Source organism: Lynx canadensis, chromosome B4, assembly GCF_007474595.2.
Source record: "Lynx canadensis isolate LIC74 chromosome B4, mLynCan4.pri.v2, whole genome shotgun sequence".
Taxonomy (NCBI): Eukaryota; Metazoa; Chordata; class Mammalia; order Carnivora; family Felidae; genus Lynx; species Lynx canadensis.
Window position 1 is genome coordinate 141,046,685 of NC_044309.1, and position 21,824 is coordinate 141,068,508.

Below are 21,824 nucleotides of genomic sequence, written 5' to 3' on the forward strand. Positions count from 1 at the left end.
CCGGCCCCGCCCCGCCCCGCCGGCCCCGCCCACGCCCCGCCCGCCGGCCCGCCCGCCCGCCGACCCCGCCTCCAGCACCAACTGCGGCCCTTCCGGCGCGCTCCTGCAGCGCGGCGTCGGGGTTCGCTCTCGCCCGCTGCGGCCGCGTGCGTCATAGATGTGCGCGCGGCGTCACGCGCTACGTCCTTACCCTGGGCGGGAACAGCAAAATGGCGCCAGAACTAGTGGCGGGCTGAGGACGCTGGCTCCCCTCGAAGACGGCCCTGCGGTCTCCGGGCCGCCCCGGCCCCTTCCGGACATGGAGGACGTGGAGGCGCGCTTCGCCCATCTACTGCAGCCCATCCGCGACCTCACTAAGAACTGGGAGGTGGACGTGGCGGCCCAGCTGGGAGAATATCTAGAGGAGGTGAGTGCCGTCCCGGGGAGTGGCGCGGGGCGGGGCGGCGGGCGGGGGGCTGCTGGGCGGCCCCGCCCCGCCTCCTCGTCTGTGTCCTTCTGGCGCTGTCCTCAGGCTCGTTTCTTTTTTTCCAAATCCATCTCTGCCTCTGGAAGTCATCCCTTATTAAATTAGCCTGGAGTTGTCATCACAGGTCGCTACCTGTTCCAGAGCCGTGAAATGGATTTCATGGGTGGTGACAAGCATTTTTCTGTAATGTAACAGGATAGACTAGAATTTATGTGCGTGTTTGGGTATTTGAGACAGCTGGATCACGGTGAAAGAGAGTTTCTTATCTTGGGTTCTGAAACCAGTTTCAAGCTGCTGTCATGTTCTACTCGTCAGCATTTGGTCTTTATTGACTTGACAGCCGAGTCTAGTCCTTGTTAATGTGCTGTCTGCTCCGTTTCTGTACTTCGCTTTCACATTGCAGCTCACTTGGACTGCGATCAACAGTGACGTCTATCCTGGCAAATTCAAGGGACGCTAGAAGTGTCACCTTATTCAGTTTAGCAGCATTTGTTGGGCTGACCACTCCTTTTTGGATACAGGTTTACGTGCTCTGATTTTTTCTCCCCATGTTATTTGCTTACTATTTCTTTGCTATCCAGTCTCTTAAGTGTTTAGCTTCTCTGAGCAGGGCCTGGGCCATCTTCTGTATCTCCCTTAAATAATCTCACTTGTTTCCCTGATTTTAAATATCACCTGTATGAGGACAACTCTCAGATTTATGTGTTCATTCCCAGATCTTTTTTCTTTCTTTTTTTTTTTTTTCTTTTTAGACAGCACGAGGTGGGGGGAAAAGCAGAGGGGGAGAGAGAAAGAGAAAGAGAAAGAATGTTAGGCAGGCTCCACACTCAGCATGGAGCCTGACTTTTTGCTCAGTCACACGACCCTGGGATTATGCCATGAGATGCTCAACCAACTGAGCCCCCCCGACCCCCCAGCAGATCTTTTTTTCTGAACTTATTTTGTATATCCAGCTGCTTACCTTTGACATTCCTCTTAGACATTCCACAGAAGCATCTCTTTTTTTTTTTTTTTTTTTAATGTTTACTTATTTTGAGAGCAGGGTAGGGGCAGAGAGAGAGGGAGAGAGAACCCAAGCAGGCTCTGTGCTGTTGGCGCAGAGCACCATTTGGGGCTCAAACTCAGGAACTGGGAGATCATGACCTGAACTGAAACTGAGAGTCAGACACTTAAGTGAGCCACCCAGGTGCCCCAAGCATCTCAGATTTAATACATTAAAGTGGAGCTTTATATTTTTTTTGCCCTAATCTCGGTCTTCCTTGCTAATAGCACTACTGCTCAACAAAAGGTGAGAACTAAAAGCTGTTTTAGTGAAACTCGGTGAATTCTGTCAGTTGCACCACCAGAATTTCCCTTGAATTCATCTGTTTTCTACCTGGCTCAGATTCATGTAAAACCTTCCTTCCTAGGCTCTGTAACAGCTTTTTTTGGCCCCATCGATTCACGCTCCATCCAGTAGCAAGTGTGACTGCAGTGGCGCCTCAGAGGCTTCTGTGCTAAGACTAAAGCGCAAACCTCCTTTTCCGAATCTGGCCTTGCTGACTGTTGTAGCCTCATCTTGAGCTCCTCTCCACCTTTCTTTAGAGCCAATCAACCTACAACACTGGGGCTTATTTATTTATTTTTAAGTTTATTTATTTAATTTGAGATAGAGAACCAGCAGGGAAGGGGCAGAGAGAGAGGGCCACTGAGGATCCGAAGCAGGCTCTGTGCTAACAGCAGACATTCAACTGACTGAGCCAGCCAGGTGCCCTCCCCCCCTTTTTTTTTTAATAAGGAACTTTATTTATTTTATTATTATTTTTTAGTTATCTCTACACCAAACCTGGGCTCAATCTCAGGACCCTGAGATCAGGAGTTGCATGCTCTACCGACTGAGCCAGCCGGGTGCCCCTGGAGCTCATTCCTGACTGAGGGTCTTTGTATTTTCTGTTCCCACTGGGGAATATTCTTCACCCATTTATTTTTATGATTAACCACCTCTTATCCTCTATGTCTCAGGTTAAACGTCAGGTGAGCAGCCTGTTTAAGATAGTTGTCACAGTACTTTATGTTCTTTAGGATGTTTATCACAAGCTCTTCTTTAACTTGTTCACTTGTTTAACTCTGCTAGGGCAGGAACCATGTGTATACCTTGTTCCCTTTGCATAATAATAATAGAATGCCCGGCATATAGTAGGGGGCGTTGCATATAGTAGGGGGCATAGAATAAGTGTTTGTTGGATGAATACTTGATCTACTGATCTACCTTCTCTGCTTGGACACCTGGACTGCTGAGAAAATGCAGAGAATTGTGCTGGGTGGGGCTACTGTGAATTCAGGTTTCCACATTGGTCAGGGTGCCTGGGGATGCTTGGTAGATCTACTTCCTGGCTTGGTCAGCTCCCTTCCTGCTTTTGTTTGCTGTTCCAGACCTTCTCTGCCCTTTAAAGTCCTGATTCCCTGCTTCTTGTTTTGTCTTTCTCCTCCTTTCCTTTTCCATGCAGCTACCAGAAAGTTCTTTTTTTTTTTTTTTTTTTTTTTAAACACTTCTTATCACGTTGCTACTCTCGCAGAGCACCATTTGGGGCTCGAACTCAGGAACTGGGAGATCATGACCTGAACTGAAACCGAGAGTCGGACACTTAACTGACTGAGCCACCCAGGCTCTTTCATCCATTTATTTTTTTGTTTGTTGTTGTTGAGTGTCTGCTGTATGCCAAGAATCATGTGAAATCCTAAGAAAATAGTGGCAAGCAAACAGTAGTCCCTGCTTCACCCTTGTAGGAGAACGGATCCTGAGGAAGTAACGACATAGGGTCGTTGGAACAGGTATTAGTTCTACAGGGAGGTTAAGAGATAGGCTCACAGTCCTAATAGGTGGCAGAGCAGAGGCCACTGTCCTCGTCACTGTGTCTTTGTGCAATCACAGACATGAGAGGTTCAAAAGAAAAGTTGAGGGCTCCACGAAGAGTTTATGTGGGGGACTGAACTTTGTTTGGGATGCAAGGAGTTGCCTAGTCCAAATGAGCTGAAGAATGTTCCACGTGGAGAGAAGATAGATTCCGAGGTTGTGAGGTGGGAAAGTGCTTGGCTCCATGGGGGACCTGGAGAGGTAGCCCTGTGTGACTGCCGTGCAGCGAGCAGGGGAGGGTGGGTAGCTGCAGAGGGAAGCTGGTCAGCCTGCGAGGCTCTGTTTGCGATTTGGGTTTTTTCCCTGAGAGTGACAGAAAGCCATTAGGGTTCTGAGTGGAGTGACGTAATTCTGCCTTGTGTCTGCAGACAAGCGCTGGCTTGTCAGGAGTAGGCTGGAAGGGAGTGAAGGCGGGGGGAGAGCCCAGTTAGTGCCGAGGGCCGGGCAAGAGGTGGGGCCGGCTGAGCAAGAGCCACAGCCACTGTGGAGAGGAGCAGACAGTTTAGTCGAAGTGGAGCATGGAATTGGCAGGGAACTTGGCATAGGTTGAATGGGGAAAATGAGAGAAGAGAGGAAGGAGCTGAGACTTGCGGGTTTTTGGACGGGTGGTTGGGGGGCGGATATCGAGAGTTCAGTGTGGGCCCGTCCGATACAAATTTTGGTTAAGACATCCAAGTGGTGTTTGAAGAAGGCAGCTGGACGTATGGATTTAGGCTTAGATGGGAGGTTCAATCTGGAGCATGCATTTGGGAGTTGTTAGAAAGTGGATGGAGTGTGAGGTCCTGGGAGTGGGTGAGCCAGCCTAGGCTGAGAAGAAGAGGGCCTGGGTGGCCCGGCTACCCTCTGCTTCATAGTCCCTCCTTTCAGGGAAAGCCCTTCACTTATTTCCAGAATGTTTGCACGCTGTCAGACTCTCATGTTTCACTGACCTGAAAAACTCCCTCTATCCTTCAGGAACTGGTAGAGGTGGTCCCTGGGTGGTGTCCTCCTAGACTCCCTCTCCATAGTGTCTAACGTCTGACCTTGCTCCCCAACACGCCCTGTGCTTTGGACATGTTTGCGTGATACTCATTTTCCTAAATAGTGGACTCCCGGGGCGCCTGGGTGGCGCAGTCGGTTAAGCGTCCGACTTCAGCCAGGTCACGATCTCGCGGTGCGTGAGTTCGAGCCCCGCGTCGGGCTCTGGGCTGACGGCTCGGAGCCTGGAGCCTGTTTCCGATTCTGTGTCTCCCTCTCTCTCTGCCCCTCCCCCGTTCGTGCTCTGTCTCTCTCTGTCCCCAAAATAAATAAAAAAACGTTGAAAAAAAAAAAAAATAGTGGACTCCCGGGTCAGCTAACTGCCTTTGTGGGAGTGGTTGCTCTTCCTAAAAGGCCTCTCCTTTCATCTGCCTGGGGAGTGTGTCTTTCAGGCTTAGCTCTGATGTCAGCACTTGGTTCGTTCATGAGACATTTACTGGACACCAGCGTCAGGCCGTGAGGTAAAGGCTGCAGTTGCCCTACAGGGAGGGAGAAGTCCCTGGCGTCCGAGCCAGGCGTCCGAGCCACACTGCTGGGTTCACACGGGGCACAGCTGGGGGCAGGTGTCCTAGGCACGTGGAAAGCAAAGGCAGAACTTGAAAAAACATGTTGGGCTTCAAAGTGCTGTTTGCTGAGAGACGTGCAGGAGAGGGGCCAGGTTCTGGGGAGCCCTGGCTTCAGCATGGAGAGAAAAAGTCTGGGGACATTTGGATGCGTTGGGGTTGCTCTAAGCACAGTCCCGCAGCTTAGGGGAGAGTGTTGCCGCAGGTGGGTCTGGGACTTGTTGGCATGTGGTCCGTGGACACTGACGTTCAAGGGGTGATAGGAGCTGGGGCTCGGGAGGTTAGGGGTTGCAGAGGAAGGAGGGGGACTCACTTGTAAGTGTTTCCTTAGTTTCTGCTCAAAGGATTGAGGCCCAGAGTTTTGTCTCTGTCTTCCCCACCCCTGAGGTTCCCCTTTCCTTCTCGCAGGGTGAGGGATCTTCCCGCCCGATTCTGTCCAACTTGTGCCTTGACTTAGGTGGGCTCAGTGCGGAGCGTCTCCAGGGAGAGACTCCCGTGCAGCTCTGGCCGTTTGTGGCTGATACACTCCAGGGGCCTTCCTTTTCTGAACTAGTAGGTCTGAGAGGTTACAGGAGGTAGGAGAAATCACAAAGGCCCGCCTGCTCACTCCAAGCAGAGCCAGAGTGCCGGGAGGAGGCAGGGGCGCTGGGTGAGCTCTTGGGGAGAAGCGTACCCAGGTTTCGGCTTCCCGACGCCCTGGTGTTGTGTTTTGCAGCTGGACCAGATCTGCATTTCTTTTGATGAAGGAAAAACCACCATGAACTTCATCGAGGCAGCGCTGCTGATCCAGGGCTCTGCCTGTGTCTACAGTAAGAAGGTGGGCCCATCTGGCTGCTGCTCTTGCCATTGCAAGACGGGACTTGCTGGCGGGACTGAGCCTGACTGTCCTGCTGGGGCAGATGGCAGGCTCACCCCTGGCTCTTCCCTTCCTCGCCAGCACCTCCTGTGTCCCTCCTCCTCAGCACCTCTTAATACAGCTTGGATTTATAACTGCGGGGCCTGCTGCTAATGCTAAACATCCAGTGGTATACAGGAGAGCCCCACGCAGCAAAGAATGGTCCAGTCCAAACTGTCGGTAGTCCACTCGTCCAGAACCCCGTGTAGAATAAGAGGAAAAGCAGGATGAAGCGAGCATCCTGAGAAAACCAGTGTTTAGGAAGCGCCTACAAGAAGGAAGAGTGAGAGAAAGGTAAATCGAGACAGTGTCCCGGAAGACAGAGCAGTAGAGGATTTTAAGGGGGAAGAAAGAAGACCGTAAGACCCAAAATGTTGAGTTCAGTGAATTGACCCACACCGGAAAGGTTTTCAGGTGTCCAGTGGGTATCCTGGAAGGCCACCAGGGGTTTTAGGGAGAGAAGGACCAGACTGTGGGGTGGGGAGAGGTGTGGAGACATGGCGTGACCCCTTTGGGGGAGAGGTCACTGGGAGGGGGGACAGCAAGGAAAGCAGCAGTCCTCCGTTCAGGCTGTGGTCCATCTCATGCCCAGCTCCTGGACATCACCTGCACTGGTGAAATCAGAACTGGGCAGGGGGCAGGTATCAGTGACAGCCAGCGCTGAAGGGTGGGGGTGGGGCGGCGGATGCAACAGAATCCCAGAAGAGATAGTTGAGGAATGGGTCAGGACCATGGATTGACAAGCCTGCCTTGAAAAAAAGAAAAGGCACCTCATCTCAGGATTCTGGAGGAGGAAGTCAGTATTGATGCGCAGAAGTTGGACACAGGCATTTGGGGAGTTCCTGCCAAGGGCCCCAGTTTTCGTAATGGAGAATATAAGTCAGCTGTTAAGGAAATTTGGTGAAAGTTCACAATGCTTGCTGAGGGGAATGCAAACGAAAGACTGACAGAAGGCACGGACGGTCCGCGCATCTTGCTGTCTGCAGGGGCACGTTTGTGCCCTTTTCCTCCAGCAGTGCGTAGCCATCCCCTAGCGGGGAGCACGGAAAAGTGCTCAGAATTGAGCGGACTCAGCATTGGCGGTGTAGTGGGTGGGAGAAAGACAAAAGGTAAGAGTTCAGAACTGTGATAAGGAACTTGATAATGGGGTCCAAACTAGAGAAGGGCAGTGAGCCATCTACATTCAGTTCTAATGGCACAGGACACGGATTTATCTCTGGGCACCGTAAGTCATTAAGACAGTTTAAGATTTCGCCGGTTACGTCAGATTCCTACATCCTGTATTTGTCCTGAGAAGGAATGTCTGCAAGTGACTTTGAAAGCATAAAACGTGAGGTGACAGACGGAGAGAAGCGTGGTAAAGCAAGTGTAGTGAAACGTTGACGAAGTCTGGGAGGTGGGGGGGAGTGCGAGCTCTAGACGAGCACTGCCCAGCAGGACTTCCTGAAATGATGGACATGGTCTGTGACCTGTGCTGTCAAAGACGGTAAGTACTTGCCACACGTGACGGCGGAGGCCTTGGAAGGCGGCCGGTGTGACTGAGCAATTCTGAGTTTTACTGACTTTCAGTGAACTTGAATTTAAAATTGGTTGACTCACACGTGGCTAGTGGCAGTGAGGATCATGCATCCCTGGGTACAAATCCCAGACCTACCCCTGATCCAGGCGACTTTCTCTCGGTTTATTCTACTATAAAACGGGAACAGCAGTGACACCTAATTCAGACAGACTAGACGGGAAGAAGCACGAACACAATCCTGTATGTGAACAGACACTTGAAACGGGTAGTGCTTATTGGTCCTAATAAATGGGGCCCCTGTGATGAGGGGGCACCACCGCTTGTGCTCACCATTGTGTCCAGTGTCTAGTGCAGAGCCCCGTACATAATAGAAGCGCAATGAACGTTTGTTGCATAAAAAAAAAAAAAAAAAAAAAAAAAAGCAGGGCCAAGAAGAGGGGTTGCATGTGCTCTGGGGTGGTGTCATCCCAGAGGGAAAGACCCAGAGGCGGTACACACACGCCCTGCTGGTCAGCCTCTCGGAAATCCTGACCGTTACCCTGTGACGGGGCAGGCAGGGACTCACGGGCTTCCGGAGATGGGGCGGTGGTGGCCCGAGCCTGCGGGCGGGGCGGGAAGGAGCTGCTGTGGGTGTCGGGCAGGAGCAGCACGGCGATGGGCCGGGGGGGCCGCACGCAGGCCGGCGTGCAGGGACTGAAGACGGTCAGAGCTGGGTGACGACGGCCGTTCCTGTGGCTGCATGCAGCGTGGGGACGGAGGACGAGGAGAGAACCACAACGATAAGACGTGCTCGTTTGATTGGAGAGGCCACTCTAGCAGCCACGTGGGCGGGGCTTGTGCCGGAGGGTTTCGAGGGGACGGTGGGCTTCTCTGTGCACACGCTCGTCTCTGCGTCTCTGGTAGGCTGCTCCTTTCCGCGTCCTCACCGTCTGCTTCTGGTCTCCAGGTGGAGTACCTGTACTCGCTGGTCTACCAGGCTCTCGATTTCATCTCTGGCAAGAAGTGAGTACTGGTGGTCTGAGCCAGCAGGTGGAGGCCTGAGTGTCTGCCCGGCCTGCAGCCTCCCAGACACCCATGCACTGATTCTCCCTCAGGCGGGCCAAGCAGCTGTCCTCAGTGCGGGAACAGGGGGCGGATGGGGACGCCAGTGCCGAGGCCCCCCAGGAGGCGGACGACCAGGTGAGATCTATCGGGTGCGTGGCCACTGCCTGCTGTGCGCTTGCCGGGCGCTGCTCCTGAGCTCTGTCTCCCCACAGTTCCTGTCGCTAGATGACCTCCCTGACTCCCGCGCTAATGTGGATCTGAGGAACGACCTGCCTCCCCGTGTGAGTCCCCCTCCCTCTGTGGGGCTGCCTTTAGCTGATGGGGGTGTTGGAAGGTGTCCTCCCATACGGTTTCCCACATGGAGCCCGTGGGGCCTGTGGCTCACCCGCTCTTGGCCTCCACGCAGGAGATCCTCATCGTCCCTCTCCTGCCCATGGCCCTTGTGGCCCCTGATGAGATGGAGAAGAATGTTAGCCCCCTGTACAGGTACTGGCCTCAGCTTGGCTGAGGGGAATCAGATAAGGGGAGAGGGCTGCTTGGGAAGGGTCTCTGCAGTGGCTGTGTTTCTGCCAGCGCAGCTGTCAGGGGGAGGTCCTGGCCAGCCGGAAGGATTTTAGGATGAACACATGCACCGCCCACCCCAGAGGAGCCTTCATGTTGGAGCCGGTGGGCATATCCCCAACGGAGACACTGCTGCCAAGGAACCAGAAGGGTGAGGGCTTGGATGTGGGGGCTGGGTGGGAAGGAAGGGACTTCTGGGCTGGACCCCTTGTCAGGTCCCCTGTGCCTGCCAGCTCTGGTCCTGCCTCCCTCCCCGGGTACCTGCTGTGAGGATAGGTCTGCCAGGCCACATCCCCTCTGCCCCCTCTTTGCCCATAGCTGGCTCGGCCCCGGGGTGCCCGAGTCCTGTGACGGGTCTCTGCTCTCCTTCCCCTGCCCTGGGAGGGGCCTCCTGGAGGGAGGGGCTGGGCTGACCCTGTCCAGTCCCCCATCTTTCGCAGAGGCTGAGGGGGCTGAGGAGCAGCCAATGGAAGTCTGTGTGTGCAGTTCCGTCCCTGCGCTCAGCGCCTCCCAGGAGCCAGGTGAGAAGAGAGCACCACCGTGGACTTGCGGGGTTGGGATGGGGAGATGGGGCTCTGCATGGGGCCATGCTCCGCCGCCCCAGGCGTGAGGTGTGGGGAGCAACGAAGCCTGGCTTCTTTGCACCTGGACCTAGGCCTCCCTCCCCACCTTGGCCTCACTGCGCTGTCTTGGTCTCGTGACTGCCCTCTGGCCGTTCTTGGGCCTGTGAGGTTTGGACCTCACCCTGGGCACACATGGATGGCAGCCTTTCAGGAGGAAAATTGGTAAAACGAGCCAAATGAAACCGTGGCATGGCGAGAGGCGTGGTCATACCACTCCGGGTCTAATGAGTGGGGCTGAGTGAGGGAATCGGCCTTGCAGGCTCTCCGGGGTGTTGGCCAAGGCCAGCCTCCCATCTGCTGTCTGGCCTTGGGCTTCTCGGGGCTGACCGGTCTCTTGCTCCCCGGCCCAGGTACCTCTCCGGAAGGCCCGCTGCCTGGAGGTGGGGAGGAGGATGAGGACGCAGATGGGGCAGTGGAGCTCCCTGAGCCCATGGCCCCTGACGTCCCTCCAGAGCCCCAGGAGCCCAGGAGCCCGCAGCAGGTGGGGGCCCTGCGAGGCCTGCGAAGGCCCCACACTCCGGTGGGATAGGTGGGCCCGGGGGCTTTGCCTCTGGTCCTTGCACCCAGCCCTTTCGGGTGGTGCCTTCTACATCTGTCCTCTTTCCGATCCGAATAGCTGCTGCTCCTTGGAGACGTGGCCTAGGGTTCAAGGGTCTGAGCCCTGTGGTCATGCTACCACCTAGGATGGCAGCTGGTCTCCCAGGCTGACTCCCGAGATCAGGCTGGTGGGAGGGGATGGGCTTTGGAGGCTGTCGCTGCCCCTTCCACCCCCGAGGGTTGGCTTTGTGTTCCTGCCTGGAGCTCCAAAATCTTTTTATTAGAACAAAAATCCTGATACATACAGGAAAAACGTTAATATTTGTTAATTTTGATTGGTACGTACATGGATGTTTATTGCAGTCTTTTTTTTCTTTTTTGGTATTTTTTATTTTATTTATTTTTTTTATTTTATTTTATTTTTTTATTTATTTTGGGACAGAGAGAGACAGAGCATGAACGGGGGAGGGGCAGAGAGAGAGGGAGACACAGAATCGGAAACAGGCTCCAGGCTCTGAGCCATCAGCCCAGAGCCCGACGCGGGGCTCGAACTCACGGAGCGCGAGATCGTGACCTGGCTGAAGTCGGACGCTTAACCGACTGCGCCACCCAGGCGCCCCAACTTTTTTGGTATTTTTTAAAGGAAAAAAACAGTACCCCATTTTACTAGTTTACTAGTTTGTGTGTTCTAAAATTTTTCCTAGAGTGTTTGTTTTCCTTAAGAGGGTCCTTCTGCAGGGTTCTTGGTGTCCGACCCTAGAGCAGACTACTGGGGTCCCCCAGCCTTGGGTGGAGGAGGGGAGAGGCATCCCTGGGGCTGTTTCTTTGCAGAGTGCTGCCCAGCCCAGCAGGTGTGTGCTGCGGGAGCGACGGGAGCCTATGTCCCTGCTGAAGGTGAGGGTTAGTGGGGCTCAGACCCTCCCCGGCAAGGAGGATGTGCTTTGGGGCTCTGCTGCCCGCCCCTCACTCCTGCTAGCTTTCAGAGCTCCGGATGCCTGGGCTCCTAGCTGGAGGCCCTTTGTGCTGGCTCTCTTTTGCAAGGAATCTTCCTTGCCCCAGAAATCGAATCCCCTCTTCTGCTGCTCTGGGGAACCTCTCTCTCTGGTGGGTCACCCTTGGGTCCTGGATTGAATGTGGCCAGCCCTTCTCTGTGTCTGGACTTCTGGGGGGAAGATGTACATCCCCTGCTCCCACCCCAGGGTCTGCTTGTACTCTTTGCTCAGGAGACCCCAGACCCCTGGCAGAGCCTGGACCCCTTTGACTCCCTGGACGCCAAGCCCTTCAAGAAAGGTAATTGGGTGGAGGGACACCTTCACTCGGGCACCTGTGGCTGGGTTCTCCGGAGCACTAGTGGTAGATGAGGGTGGGGGCTGTGCTGCCTAGTGCGGTCTGCACTTGCTCCTCGGGCTTGTGGGTGCCATCATCCGCCCCAGGGCCTTTAGTTGTGCACTGAGACGTAGCCATTTGCCCCCAGGTAGGCCCTACTCTGTGCCCCCCTGTGTGGAGGAGGTTCCAGGACAGAAGCGCAAGAGGAAGGGTGTCGCCAAGCTGCAGGACTTCCACCAGTGGTACCTGGCTGCTTGTGAGTGGGTGTGGTGGGGCCGGGCCAGGGCAGGAGGGTCCGCGTGCAGCTCACGGGGACTTGGCTTGGTTCCTACTGACCAAATTCTCTCGAAGATGCCGAGCACGCTGACAGCAGGAGGCCCCGGCGAAAGGGCCCGTCCTTTGCAGGTGAGGTCAGGGTCATGTGCGCACTCTGCTGAGTGCCTGCCTCCCCTCGGCCTGGGGGCACCCAAGGCTCCAGGTGGACTGGGGAGGGGGGCTGGGCAGGGCGTGGGAGCCCCTCTTACAAGGGCTTTGTGTGTAGACATGGAAGTCCTGTACTGGAAGCACGTGAAGGAGCAGCTGGAGACCCTCCGGAAGCTGCAGAGGAGGGAGGCAAGTACTGGCCACTGTTTGGCGCCCGCGTGGTCCCAGGTGGGAGACAGCAGTGTGCCTCATAGATGCTGTCTGCACACAGATGGCGGAGCGGTGGCTGCCGAGGCCTGAGGAGGGGCTGTGGCCTGTGGAAGAGGACCGCCTGGAGGATTCCCTGGAGGATCTGGGGGCGGCAGGTGGGAGCCTACTGGGATGGGCCGGGGTGGGGGCTCAGCATCTGCTGCCAGCCAGCCTGCCTCCTCCTGGGCTTCTCTGTCTGCCAACAGATGACTTTCTAGAGCCTGAGGAGTATGCAGAGCCTCAGGAGGCAAAGCCTGGGGAAGCCGCAGACCTGGGTAGGTCTGAGAGTGAGCTGCTGGCCGGGGGGGCCACTCCGGGCCCCTGAGGACAGTGGAGGGGGGAAGGGGCGTGGCCCGTGGCCACAGAAGCTCATAGCTGCCCCTTTCCCAGAAGCAGAGGCCGTGCCGGCATCCCTGAGCTATGAGGAGCTGGTCCGCAGGAATGTGGTAGGTCCCAGTCAGAGCAGGTGGGGGCGCTGGGTGCGGGGCTCCCGCACAGAAGGTGGCAGCTCCTGGTCCCGCCCTAGGAGCTCTTCATCGCCACGTCTCAGAAGTTCGTGCAGGAGACGGAGCTGAGTGAGCGCATCAGGCACTGGGAGGACACCATCCAGCCGCTGCTCCAGGAGCAGGTGAGGGAGGGGTTGGGCCAAGCCCTGACTGACAGCTAGGGACTCCCCTGCCGCCTGCCTGGGTTTTGCCCCGGGATCTTGCCCCTCTTTCTTGCAGGAACAGCACGTGCCCTTTGACATCCACACCTATGGGGACCAGGTGGTCTCAAGGTTCAGCCAGCTCAACCAGTGGTGTCCCTTTGCGGAGCTAGTAGCTGGCCAACCTGCCTTCGAGGTGTGTCGCTCCATGTTGGCCTCCCTGCAGCTGGTGAGTGGCCTGGGGAGCCTGGGAGGGAAGCGGTCCCCGACTCTGCTGACACCTTATCCCTGTAGGCCAACGACCACACAGTGGAGATCACCCAGCAGCCGGGGCTGGAGGCAGCTGTGGACACCATGTCCCTGAGACTACTCACCCACCAGCGGGCCCACAAGCGCTTCCAGACTTACGCTGCCCCCTCCATGGCCCAGCCTTGAGTGGGGGGCATTGACGCTGACGGGTGGGCTCTGGAGCCCTGTCCCCCGCAGGTGCTGGGCATCGCGTCTGCTCACTCGACCCTCGTTTCCTGGCTGGCCCAGCCCAATAAAATGGTGTTGCCATCCCACTTAGTCTTAAAAAACACTCCTGCGCCATGCAGGCAAAGGGCTGCGCTTCCCTGCCGTGGCCTCCCGGGGCCACCGACGACGCAGACCACAGGCACACAGCTCCATCACACCCTCTTTAATGACCTGGTTCAGTGCAGGACGCTGCGGAAGGCAGCCATGTGGCGCCTCACGCTGTCTGCGATCTGCTCTGCTGATCTGGCCCGGCTGTAGTAGTCCGTGAAGAGGCCGTCAGGGCTGAGCAGGTAGATGGCAATGGAGTGGTCCACGATGTAATCCTGGTCCTCGTCCTTGGGGCCCGCGCTGTAGTACACGCGGTAGCTGCGGCTCACTTGGGCCACCTGCTCAGCAGAACCGGTCAGGCCCAGCAACCGTGGGTGGAAGTCCTGTACGTAGCGGGCCATGGCTGCGACAGTGTCCCGCTCGGGGTCCACAGTAATGAAGACAGGCTGCACCGGGGGCAGGCCGGGCTCAGCCTCCAGCTGCCGTACCACCTGCACCAACTTCTCCAGCTCGTCTGGGCAGATGTCGGGGCAGTGAGTGAACCCAAAGTACAGCAGCACCCACTGACCCCGGAAGTCGGCTTTGCAGCGAGCCCGTCCGTGGTGGTCCAGCAGGCTGAAGTCCCCCTGGCCCACAGCCGCCTGGCGCAGGGCCTCTGTCCGCTGTTGCTGCCGCCGCTGCTCCTTCTCGGCCCTGGCAGCCAGCCAGGCGCCACCCAGCCCAGCCCCAAACAAGGCGGTGATCAACAGCCTAGTTCCAAGCCCAGGGCCCTGGGGCCGGCTCTGCCTGCCTGTGTCTCCAGGGCCCTGCCTTGACAGGAGCCGACACCTCACATGTCCGGCCTTGCCTCCCGGGGTCCAAACGAGGGCTGGGGGCTTCAGATGAGAGAGCCTGTGCCAAGCCTTGGGTGCCAGAACCAGCAGCAGCATGGACCTGACGCTCCTAGGAAAGAGCACAGGTGTCAGGAGCCTGCGGTTGCCTCCGCCTCCTGGGTCAGCCCCCGTTGGCTCTGGGGAGACTTGCCACCGTCTGCAGGACCAAGGCTGCACGGCAGCTCACAGCTGCTCACCTAGTGCTCAGGACTGCCTCACCTATGAAAGGTGTTCTCAAATGCCCACGCTGGTCACTCCTGTCCTTTAGCTGGAGAGGCTCAGTCTGTCTCCTCCCACCCTGGTCCTGTGCCTGCAGCTCTATGGCCCGGGGAAGCACTCCACACCTCACCGGGTCAGCTGATGGGAAGCATTCCAAGTGCATGCCTTGCCTGGGCTCCTGAGCATGTGTGTCGTTTTGCAATAAACCCATTTCTTGAAAGGAGGTGGCCGAGTCTCTGCCTTTGACCCCCAAAGATGGGCTCCTCCGGCCCTCCTGCGGCCTGCCAGCCTTTCACCACTTTGTGCCCCCTCCCCCCGCGCTCAGCAGCAGCCCTGTGCACCCATGCCGGTCCGCCCACAAGGAGCCCGGGCAAGCACCCACCGACGCCGCTCCAGGCCGAGCTTTCCTGGTGCTCTCACCCCGAGAGGAATGAGGTTTCCACTGGTCACGAGCGTCCCCACCCCCCTTCACAGCCAGGATCCTGACACCAACTTCGGTGTCCGCCGTGTCCTTCTCACAGGAGCCCCTGGAAATTTGCTAAGTGGGGGCCTTAAGACTCCCCCTCACCTGTTCGTTCAGCTGCTGAGAAGACCCTCCCGAGGATTCCCAGACTTCTGGTCTCCGCCCACTTCCGGATGGTTCCTGGGGTTGCGCTCTGGGCTGGATGGCCTTTTGGCACGTCCCACAGCCTCTCTCCACCAGCTTCCTTCTTTACATACGCGCTCTAAGCAGTGCACGCGATGTGCCTGGCAAGCGAAGGCAGCCTGTGGCCTTCCTGGGCCCCTTTTTTCTGGGAGCCCCACTTCCAGGGCGCCCTCCCGGACGCGCACCTGTAAGGTCAGAAAGCTGGACACCGAGCCACACACCGAGCACGACCCAGTCTCCTCGGAACCCGGCGTAAGTACCGCGACTCAGGGGACAGCCCCGCTCTGCCAGAGCTCGTCACCGCTGTAGACTCAACCACGCTGCACTAGCGGAGTCGACAGATTCCTGCGCTACCGGTGCGCTCAACGCCAGCGCGCACGCTCATGGGCATGGCGCACGCGCAGACAAGCGTGAACGTCCCCGCTCCCCAGTCCCTGCTTCTCTGCGCGCGTGCGCAAAAGGTGGCGGGCCCAGCGTAGAGTTGGGCGGGGCGTCTCCCTGGCCCCGCCCTTTCGCGCTCCGTCCCCCGGCGGCCCGGCTTCCCTCGGAGCCACTTCCCCCACTTCCTCTCGGTCTCGCCGGCCTTCCTGCGGTTTCGTCGCGGCCGTCTGTTCCGCAGTGTGTCGATCAGCGCGCGCCGGCGGCGGCGGGAAGAGGTCGGCAAAGGACGAGGGGGTGGCGAAGGGCGCGCGGTCCGAGGGCACGACGACCCCTGCAGGGCCAGCCTCCGGCCCACGCCGACCTACAGTTCAGCTCCCACCTCCCGCCGGAGTGGATGCCTCGCGTGGCTGCGCCCGGATGAGTTGCGCGGTGCCGGCCGGAGGCGGGGGGCCAGGGGTGAGAATCCGGGCTCGGGGAAGGAAAGGGGATGGGAACTCGGAGAAGGGAAGGGGCCTGGGTTGGCGGGGAGGGACGGAGGTCTCCCGGCGCCCACTGTCCACGGGCACGTGCAGCTCCTCCTCCGGGCGCGGGGGTCCGGGAGCATAGGCCTGGAGCCAGGCCCAGGTCCAGGCTCTGCTCCCGGGCATCTACTCGAAGCGCCCCTGGGCCGGGCGGTCCTCCAGCTCCCAAGAGGCACATGGGACCGGACTGCCAGAGTCATGAAGGGAAAGTTGAGCTCACGTTAGAAGACCTACCCAAACAGGCCACAGCCACACTGGGATTCCCGTAGGACACACGAACTCCAGCAGGCACAGGTGCTCCCCAGGACTCTTGCCAGCTGCTGGGTGTGACTAGGGAATACTTCAAGTCCACCACCGGAGGGGATGGGCTGTCCACCATCTTCTGACTGAGGACGGAGGGGGTGGTGATGCAGAGGGGTCTGGAGCTTTTTCGGAGATGTGGCGTGTGAGAAGTGAGATGATTCATTTTCAGAAACACCAAATAAAAGTTGTGCTGTCTACTTAAGAATAGGTTTATAACCTATTGGAAATATGTATGAACCCCCCCCCCCCCCCCCCCCGCCGGAGTCCCAAACCCTTAGGCACCTCACTTCCTGGTTCTTCCCCTCTCCTTTTGTGGCCTTATTTTCTTGGGCTTTGCAGTTAGCGTGCACCAAAGAACTGAAGTCTGCCTCACCTCAGGGAATGTACATTTGTTCCAACCAGACTACTTTGTGCCTTCCGTGGGCAGAGGCGACCTCTGGGGAAGGCTGTAACCTCTGTAGTACTCACCAATGAAGAACAAGGGGAGGGACTTCACGCTAGGAGATAAATTGCCTGCCGTAACCGCCCTGAGTGTGCCTGTCCCTTAGACACCGCTCTTGCAAGAATGTTGGTTAGAGCCTGGCTTCACTGTGCTCTGAGTCTCCGTGTCCTTCCTTCGAGTGGGTCGGTGGGCTTATTTCTCACAGGGGTATACTGACTCTTGGGTCAGTCATGAGGGTTTAGGGACCCTGAATGTTGAGGATCAAGTCCCCTGTTGTACCTGCAACGGGATTGGTGGGTTGTGCATCAGTCAGGTCACCTTTCTGAGTTGGTGGTCAGGGATCTTGTGATGGTACGCTGACCCTGGGGTCTATTCAGATCACCAGTGATTGGGGGAAGTCCCATGGTCTCCTGATGAGAGGACCCTGACTGTGTGGGTCAGAGGTCAGGGGTCTTTAACATGCAGGAAGGAGACCTGGAGTCTGAGGTCAGGTTACTAACCTGTGATGACTAGCAGGGTGTCAATGGAGACTGACACTCACTCTGGCTTCATACAGGAGTCCGTCCACAGGAACCAGCTTCTTGCCCTGACCCATAGGACTGCGCCCACTCCCTCCAGCAGCCCTTACATCCGGCCAGACTACCCTGCATCAGGACTTCCAGGGACCCCCTTCACTGACCCTGATCAAGGATTCATCAGCAACCATGACAGGTGTCGAAGACCATGACCAGAAACTTCTGAACAATTCTGGTAATTCCTCATTAATGACTGGTCTGACCCATCAGGTATAATGACCAATGCCCTGTGGCCCATTAAGGATTGATCAGAGAGCCCAATGGTGATTGTTATCAAGTCCCTATTAATGACTCCAATCAAGGTTTCACTGATGATGTGACCAAAGTTCAATGACTATCAGTGACCCATAAATAACTTTGATCAATATCCTCATTTGTGACCCTGATTAATGACCTATCAGTGATTCTTCAGAGATTCTGGCCAATATTACCATCAAGAACCTAGATCAATGACCAGTGGCCCACCTGTACCTGCTCTTAACTCTGGATGAGGGTGAATCCGGGAATAGACTCCAGTTTATTGGCGGGGCTTCCTCCCCGGCCCCACCCCTCCCTGCCCCACCAGGGCACCTCAGACCACATCCGTTGGTCATTGGTACCTGCTGGGCAGGGATGCTGAGTACACCTGCACACCTGCTCCTCCTCTACCTCCACCATTCTCTCTCACTTTCCCTGGTTAGGGCTTCAGCTGGAGTTAAGCATTTAGTATGTGCAGCTGGTGGAGAGGGAATGGAAAAGAAATTGTTTTGATTTGGTATGGGGAGTGACGAGGAGGAGGCTAGTACCTACCCCTAGGAGCACAAGTCTGGGGAACCAAGAGAGAGGAGTACCCAGCTCTTCCCGTGGGAGTCCTGAGTGGGGTACCCAAGGGGCAGCTGGAGAACTTGGTCCTGTTATGGGGGGCCGATGGGGTGGGGGGAACCTAAATTCCATCCTGGGGGTGAGAAGCCTGGACCCCCCCATTGGGGGACTTTGTCTAGGCCAGGCTTCAAGTTGGAGATTGCCTGTAGGCTGCTAACTGACCTCTTTGAGGTCAGACGTTCTGGTCTGGAGAGGAGGCATCTTCTAACCTTGTAGCCTATAGCCAGCCGGGTAGGTACCAGGTCCAGGCTGACCTTGCCACCCACTCCCCTTGTAGAATTTTGTTCATGAGTTGCGGGCAGAAGGCCTCTGGCAGCTCCAGCTGCTGCCCAGACTTGGCCAGGGCCTGGGTCAGCACCACTTTCTTCTTCAGATCTATGCCTCCCAGTGGCATGGCCACTAGCACGGCCTCTAGGCATGGAATACGGTGGTGGTGTAGCCATCACGGGGGTGGGGGGTGGGGTGGGGGGTGGTGTTCTCACAGCGGTGGGTTATCTTGAGGTCACTGACAGTGCTGGGGCACTGTCCCCAGGACAGTTGTGGCGTCCCCAGGGGAAAGCGGTCTCGGACTGACCTCAGGGTTAGGGGTGCCCAGAAGTTCCCACGCACCGATTTGCGCGCCCTGCGCCCTCCCCAACACAGCGCGCACGAAGCCCCGCAGGTCCCCCTAGCTCAGGGGGCTTTCGTCTCTCTTCAGGCGGGTCAGACCCGGGAGTTGCTTGAGCTCCCTCCCCCTGAAAGGTCACCAGGCGCCCCTGGGCCGTGGGTCCCTAGGACGCCATCGCTCCGAGCCTGCGGGGTGCGAGACCGCCGGAACCTGCGGCCGCCCTGTGTCCGGGTGTCTGCAGCAGGGGCACCTGTCCCGACCCTGATCCCGGTCTCTCCCTCTCATGTCCGCCCCTCTGTACCGTGTCTGTGGTGCCCGTGTGCGTGTCTCCGTGTCTGGCTCCTACTCGTCGGCCTCACAGCCTGACCCCGGCCTGTACCTGTCCGGTACGGCGGCCCTCACCCATCCTGCTCCAGACTCCAGGCGGGTGCGGTTTGCCGTCCCGCGGCCACAGGACGGCGGGTGGGCGGGGCCTCCCGGACAGGCGGGACTCTCGGCCAATGGTCGCCCCAGGCCCTTCTGTCTCGGCCAATCAGGAAGGCCCGCGGGCGCGCACCTTCCGGGACTTCCCGGGCAGGCCCGCCCGCGGAGCTCCGGGGACCCGTGGACCCCAGCGTCCCGCCGCGCGCGCCCCGCGCCGCGCGCGCCCCGCGCCGCGCGCGCCCCGCGCCGCGCGCTGCCCCGCGCCGCGCGCAGCCCCGCGCCGCGCGCTGCCCCGCTCCGCGCGCGCCCCCTCGCCGACGCGCGCCCCGCGCCGCGCGCGCCCCGCTGCCTCGTCGCGCCCCGCGAAACACACAGGGGCGGACACGCTGCTGGCTCGGGAGGCTTTAAGCAAACGTTTGTGGGGCCACGCCCGCCCAGCGGGTCAGTCATCCGCGTAGGTCAGGACCCGGGCCAGGTGGTCCGAGTGCCGGATCCCGAAGCTCCAGCCGCCGGGCTTGCGATGCTGCGGGCCCAGGAGACGGCGCTGACCTCGCGGGGCCAGGCGTCCAGCTCCGCGCCGGGGAACCCCGGGACTCCGACCCTCCTCCCCTCTCCCCTGACCCTTGACCCGGGACTCCAGACCCCTTGGTCCACGTTGTAGGCTGCGGGTCCCGGATTCAGGGTGTTGTCCTGGGGGAGTGAATTCCGCGCCAGCATCGAGAACTGGGGGGCCCGAGGCTTGTAGATCCCAGTGTTCACCACGTGGTAGGCGCAGGGACCCGGGGTCTGTGGGAGGGCAGCGGGGGCGCACTGGCCGTCACCTCTTGCTTCCTGACCCTCTGTGGCCCGCCGGGTGCACCCCGCGCTGCGCCGTGTCCCGCAGCCCCTCTCCCACCTTGCTGAGGTCCTCGAAGCAGCTGCCCACTGCGCTGCGGCCACAGATGGAGTAAGTTGGGGCCGAGACTTTACCGATGACACGCGGACCCAAGAGCGAGGGCACAGTGTAGGCCCCGGGGCCTGGGGAGGAGCCAGCAAAGGGTGGGGTCTGGGGCGGGGGTGAGTCTTCCTGGCCAGGCCAGGGTCTCCCCGCCGCAGCCTGGAGAGTGGTTCCCCGTCAGGGATAGGAAGGTCCACGGTGCTGGAATAGGCCTTTCTGGTCTCACCTGGGGTCTGCGGCCCCGCGTGGATGCCCCAGTTTCGGGGGGCGATGGTGTGCCGAGGCGCACTGGGGTACGTCGCGTTCCCAGCTCGTTCTGGGAAGTACCTGCCTGCGGGGCGGACCGGGGGTGTGGGCCGGGACCGGGACCGGGTTGAGGGCCTGGTGGGGACCCGGGTTGGGGGTCCTGGGACTGAGGTGAATCCGAGCCACGGTTTGTCAAAGCCCGGTGGGGCTTGGGGTTGAGATCCAGATGTGGAGGTACCGATTTTGGAGTGTTAGGGTACACGGGGAGGGGGCGTCGGGGCACAGGTAGGGGGTTCCCGGGTGGGCCTTCCCGGAGGCGGCTCTGCCCTGGGGAGCCCGGGGTCCCAGGGGTCCTGACCGGGTCCCGGAGTGAGGAAGGGCGCTGCGTGGCGCGGACGGCCGTGGATGGAGTAGGCGGGGGTGCCGTCGGGGCCGCGCACGGTCATACGAGCTGGAATCAGGTGGCCGGGCCCGGGGCCGCACGAAGTCTGCTGCGTGGGGAGGCGCGCGCCGAAGGAGAACGCCGGGGCGCGGGGCCGCGACGGGTCGTGCAGGATGTAGCCTGAAGGAGCGTCCCAGCGTCACCGCGGGCCCCCGCTGCTCCCCGCCCCGGGCACAGTGCACCGTATCCCTCCCTCCAACAGACTTCCCTCCCTTCCGTCCCGCAGCCGCGTTACGGCGTCCCCTTGCCGGCACAGGCCTCGGTAGCCCCTCCACACCCCGCCCGACGCCGGTACCGGTGTTCGGTGGCAGCATGTACTTGGGCCCCGGGCCTCTGTAGAGCGCTGCGATGGGGCCGCGGGGCCGGTGCGGCCGCCAAGGGCCGACCCAGACGTCCGAGCCCATGGCGCGCGAGGGTGGGGTGAGCTTACGGCCCGCGGCACCTGTGGACAGAAGGTGGCGGCCCCGGCCCCTCCACCCAGGACTCGCGCCGAACGCGCTTCTCCGCTCCAGCTCCTCCCGACTCCGGGGGTGGGGCCCATCCTGTATCCCGGGCGCCGGGAAAACAAACCGGAGCTTTCCCGGCTCGGCGGGGGGCGGCGGGGGGCCGGGCCGGAGCTTCAAGCCCCCAAAGTGAGTCCAATAGGGGTGTGTGAGCGCGCCAAGTTTGGACTCAGTCCTGGGGGGAAGGAATTCCCTGGGGTTCTGGGGGGCTGGGATATTTTAGGGGCATCCGGCCAAGACACTGGGGCGAGGAGGCGACGTGGGGAACCTGGTGCCCAGAGGGGGCTCCAGAGTTGATGCACTAACCTGCTCTTGTGGCTCCCGGCGGGGAAGGCGAGGTGGGGTGCCCGGATGCCTGCCCCCTCCCGGCCCGACTCTCAGACCCCATTGTGTCCAGGTTCCGCCTCCTGGCAACGGGGCTGACCGCCCCTTACCCCAACCTGGCTCCGCCCCCCTCAACCCAGCCCTGGAGGCTTCTCCGCGGAGTCGTCGCCGGTGCCGCCGCCCTGCAGGCAGGGCC

General features: G+C 59.1%; 4 protein-coding genes across 6 annotated transcripts; 1 reads left to right on the forward strand and 3 right to left on the reverse strand.

The window, feature by feature from the left end:
• The first annotated feature begins 159 nt into the window (after positions 1-159).
• On the forward strand, positions 160-14,637 carry NCAPH2 (non-SMC condensin II complex subunit H2). 3 transcript variants are annotated; one of them, XM_030321006.2, is made up of 20 exons: positions 160-406; positions 5,655-5,756; positions 8,300-8,355; positions 8,448-8,532; positions 8,610-8,678; positions 8,804-8,883; positions 8,976-9,109; positions 9,399-9,479; positions 9,932-10,062; positions 10,950-11,012; positions 11,342-11,408; positions 11,593-11,700; positions 11,796-11,849; positions 11,986-12,056; positions 12,139-12,232; positions 12,323-12,391; positions 12,507-12,562; positions 12,643-12,744; positions 12,842-12,991; positions 13,057-14,637. In XM_030321006.2, exons 1-20 carry the CDS (start codon positions 299-301, stop codon positions 13,195-13,197), a joined length of 1,821 nt encoding a protein of 606 aa, XP_030176866.1. In that variant the 5' UTR covers positions 160-298; the 3' UTR covers positions 13,198-14,637. The 3 variants fall into 3 exon arrangements, with proteins under 3 accessions (XP_030176866.1, XP_030176867.1, XP_030176868.1); XM_030321007.1 differs by having other exon boundaries at positions 186-406; positions 12,510-12,562; positions 13,057-13,325; XM_030321008.1 differs by lacking the exon at positions 10,950-11,012 and having other exon boundaries at positions 186-406; positions 13,057-13,325.
• Positions 13,226-15,550, reverse strand: LOC115517911 (protein SCO2 homolog, mitochondrial). The gene is made up of 3 exons (XM_030321009.1): positions 15,249-15,550; positions 14,986-15,164; positions 13,226-14,268 (listed from the first exon to the last, which is right to left on the reverse strand). Exon 3 carries the CDS (start codon positions 14,253-14,255, stop codon positions 13,455-13,457), a length of 801 nt encoding a protein of 266 aa, XP_030176869.1. The 5' UTR covers positions 14,256-14,268; positions 14,986-15,164; positions 15,249-15,550; the 3' UTR covers positions 13,226-13,454.
• Positions 15,389-19,159, reverse strand: LOC115518809 (thymidine phosphorylase). Its single transcript, XM_032593809.1, is given in 7 exon segments — positions 15,389-15,913; positions 16,168-16,485; positions 17,751-17,900; positions 18,185-18,426; positions 18,429-18,555; positions 18,754-18,880; positions 19,113-19,159. Coding segments are annotated over 7 exon segments (1,536 nt in total).
• A 407-nt stretch (positions 19,160-19,566) lies between these two features.
• On the reverse strand, positions 19,567-21,205 carry ODF3B (outer dense fiber of sperm tails 3B). The gene is made up of 6 exons (XM_030321010.1): positions 21,097-21,205; positions 20,718-20,921; positions 20,340-20,444; positions 20,072-20,193; positions 19,819-19,962; positions 19,567-19,699 (listed from the first exon to the last, which is right to left on the reverse strand). Exons 1-6 carry the CDS (start codon positions 21,203-21,205, stop codon positions 19,619-19,621), a joined length of 765 nt encoding a protein of 254 aa, XP_030176870.1. The 3' UTR covers positions 19,567-19,618.
• Positions 21,206-21,824: the final 619 nt, after the last annotated feature.

Excerpts from the sequence above, each read along its gene's own strand:
- NCAPH2 (XM_030321006.2), top strand. The coding sequence starts at position 299 with ATGGAGGACGTGGAGGCGCGCTTCGCCCATCTACTGCAGCCCATCCGC. Across the intron at positions 8,356-8,447 it reads GATTTCATCTCTGGCAAGAA|GCGGGCCAAGCAGCTGTCCT; the intron begins GTGAGTACTGGT and ends ATTCTCCCTCAG. Across the intron at positions 12,745-12,841 it reads AGCCGCTGCTCCAGGAGCAG|GAACAGCACGTGCCCTTTGA; the intron begins GTGAGGGAGGGG and ends TCTTTCTTGCAG.
- ODF3B (XM_030321010.1), bottom strand. The coding sequence starts at position 21,205 with ATGGGCTCGGACGTCTGGGTCGGCCCTTGGCGGCCGCACCGGCCCCGC. Across the intron at positions 20,194-20,339 it reads CGCGGGGCCGCAGACCCCAG|GCCCCGGGGCCTACACTGTG; the intron begins GTGAGACCAGAA and ends GCTCCTCCCCAG. Across the intron at positions 19,700-19,818 it reads CCTACAACGTGGACCAAGGG|CATCGCAAGCCCGGCGGCTG; the intron begins GTCTGGAGTCCC and ends CTGGGCCCGCAG.
- LOC115517911 (XM_030321009.1), bottom strand. The coding sequence starts at position 14,255 with ATGCTGCTGCTGGTTCTGGCACCCAAGGCTTGGCACAGGCTCTCTCAT.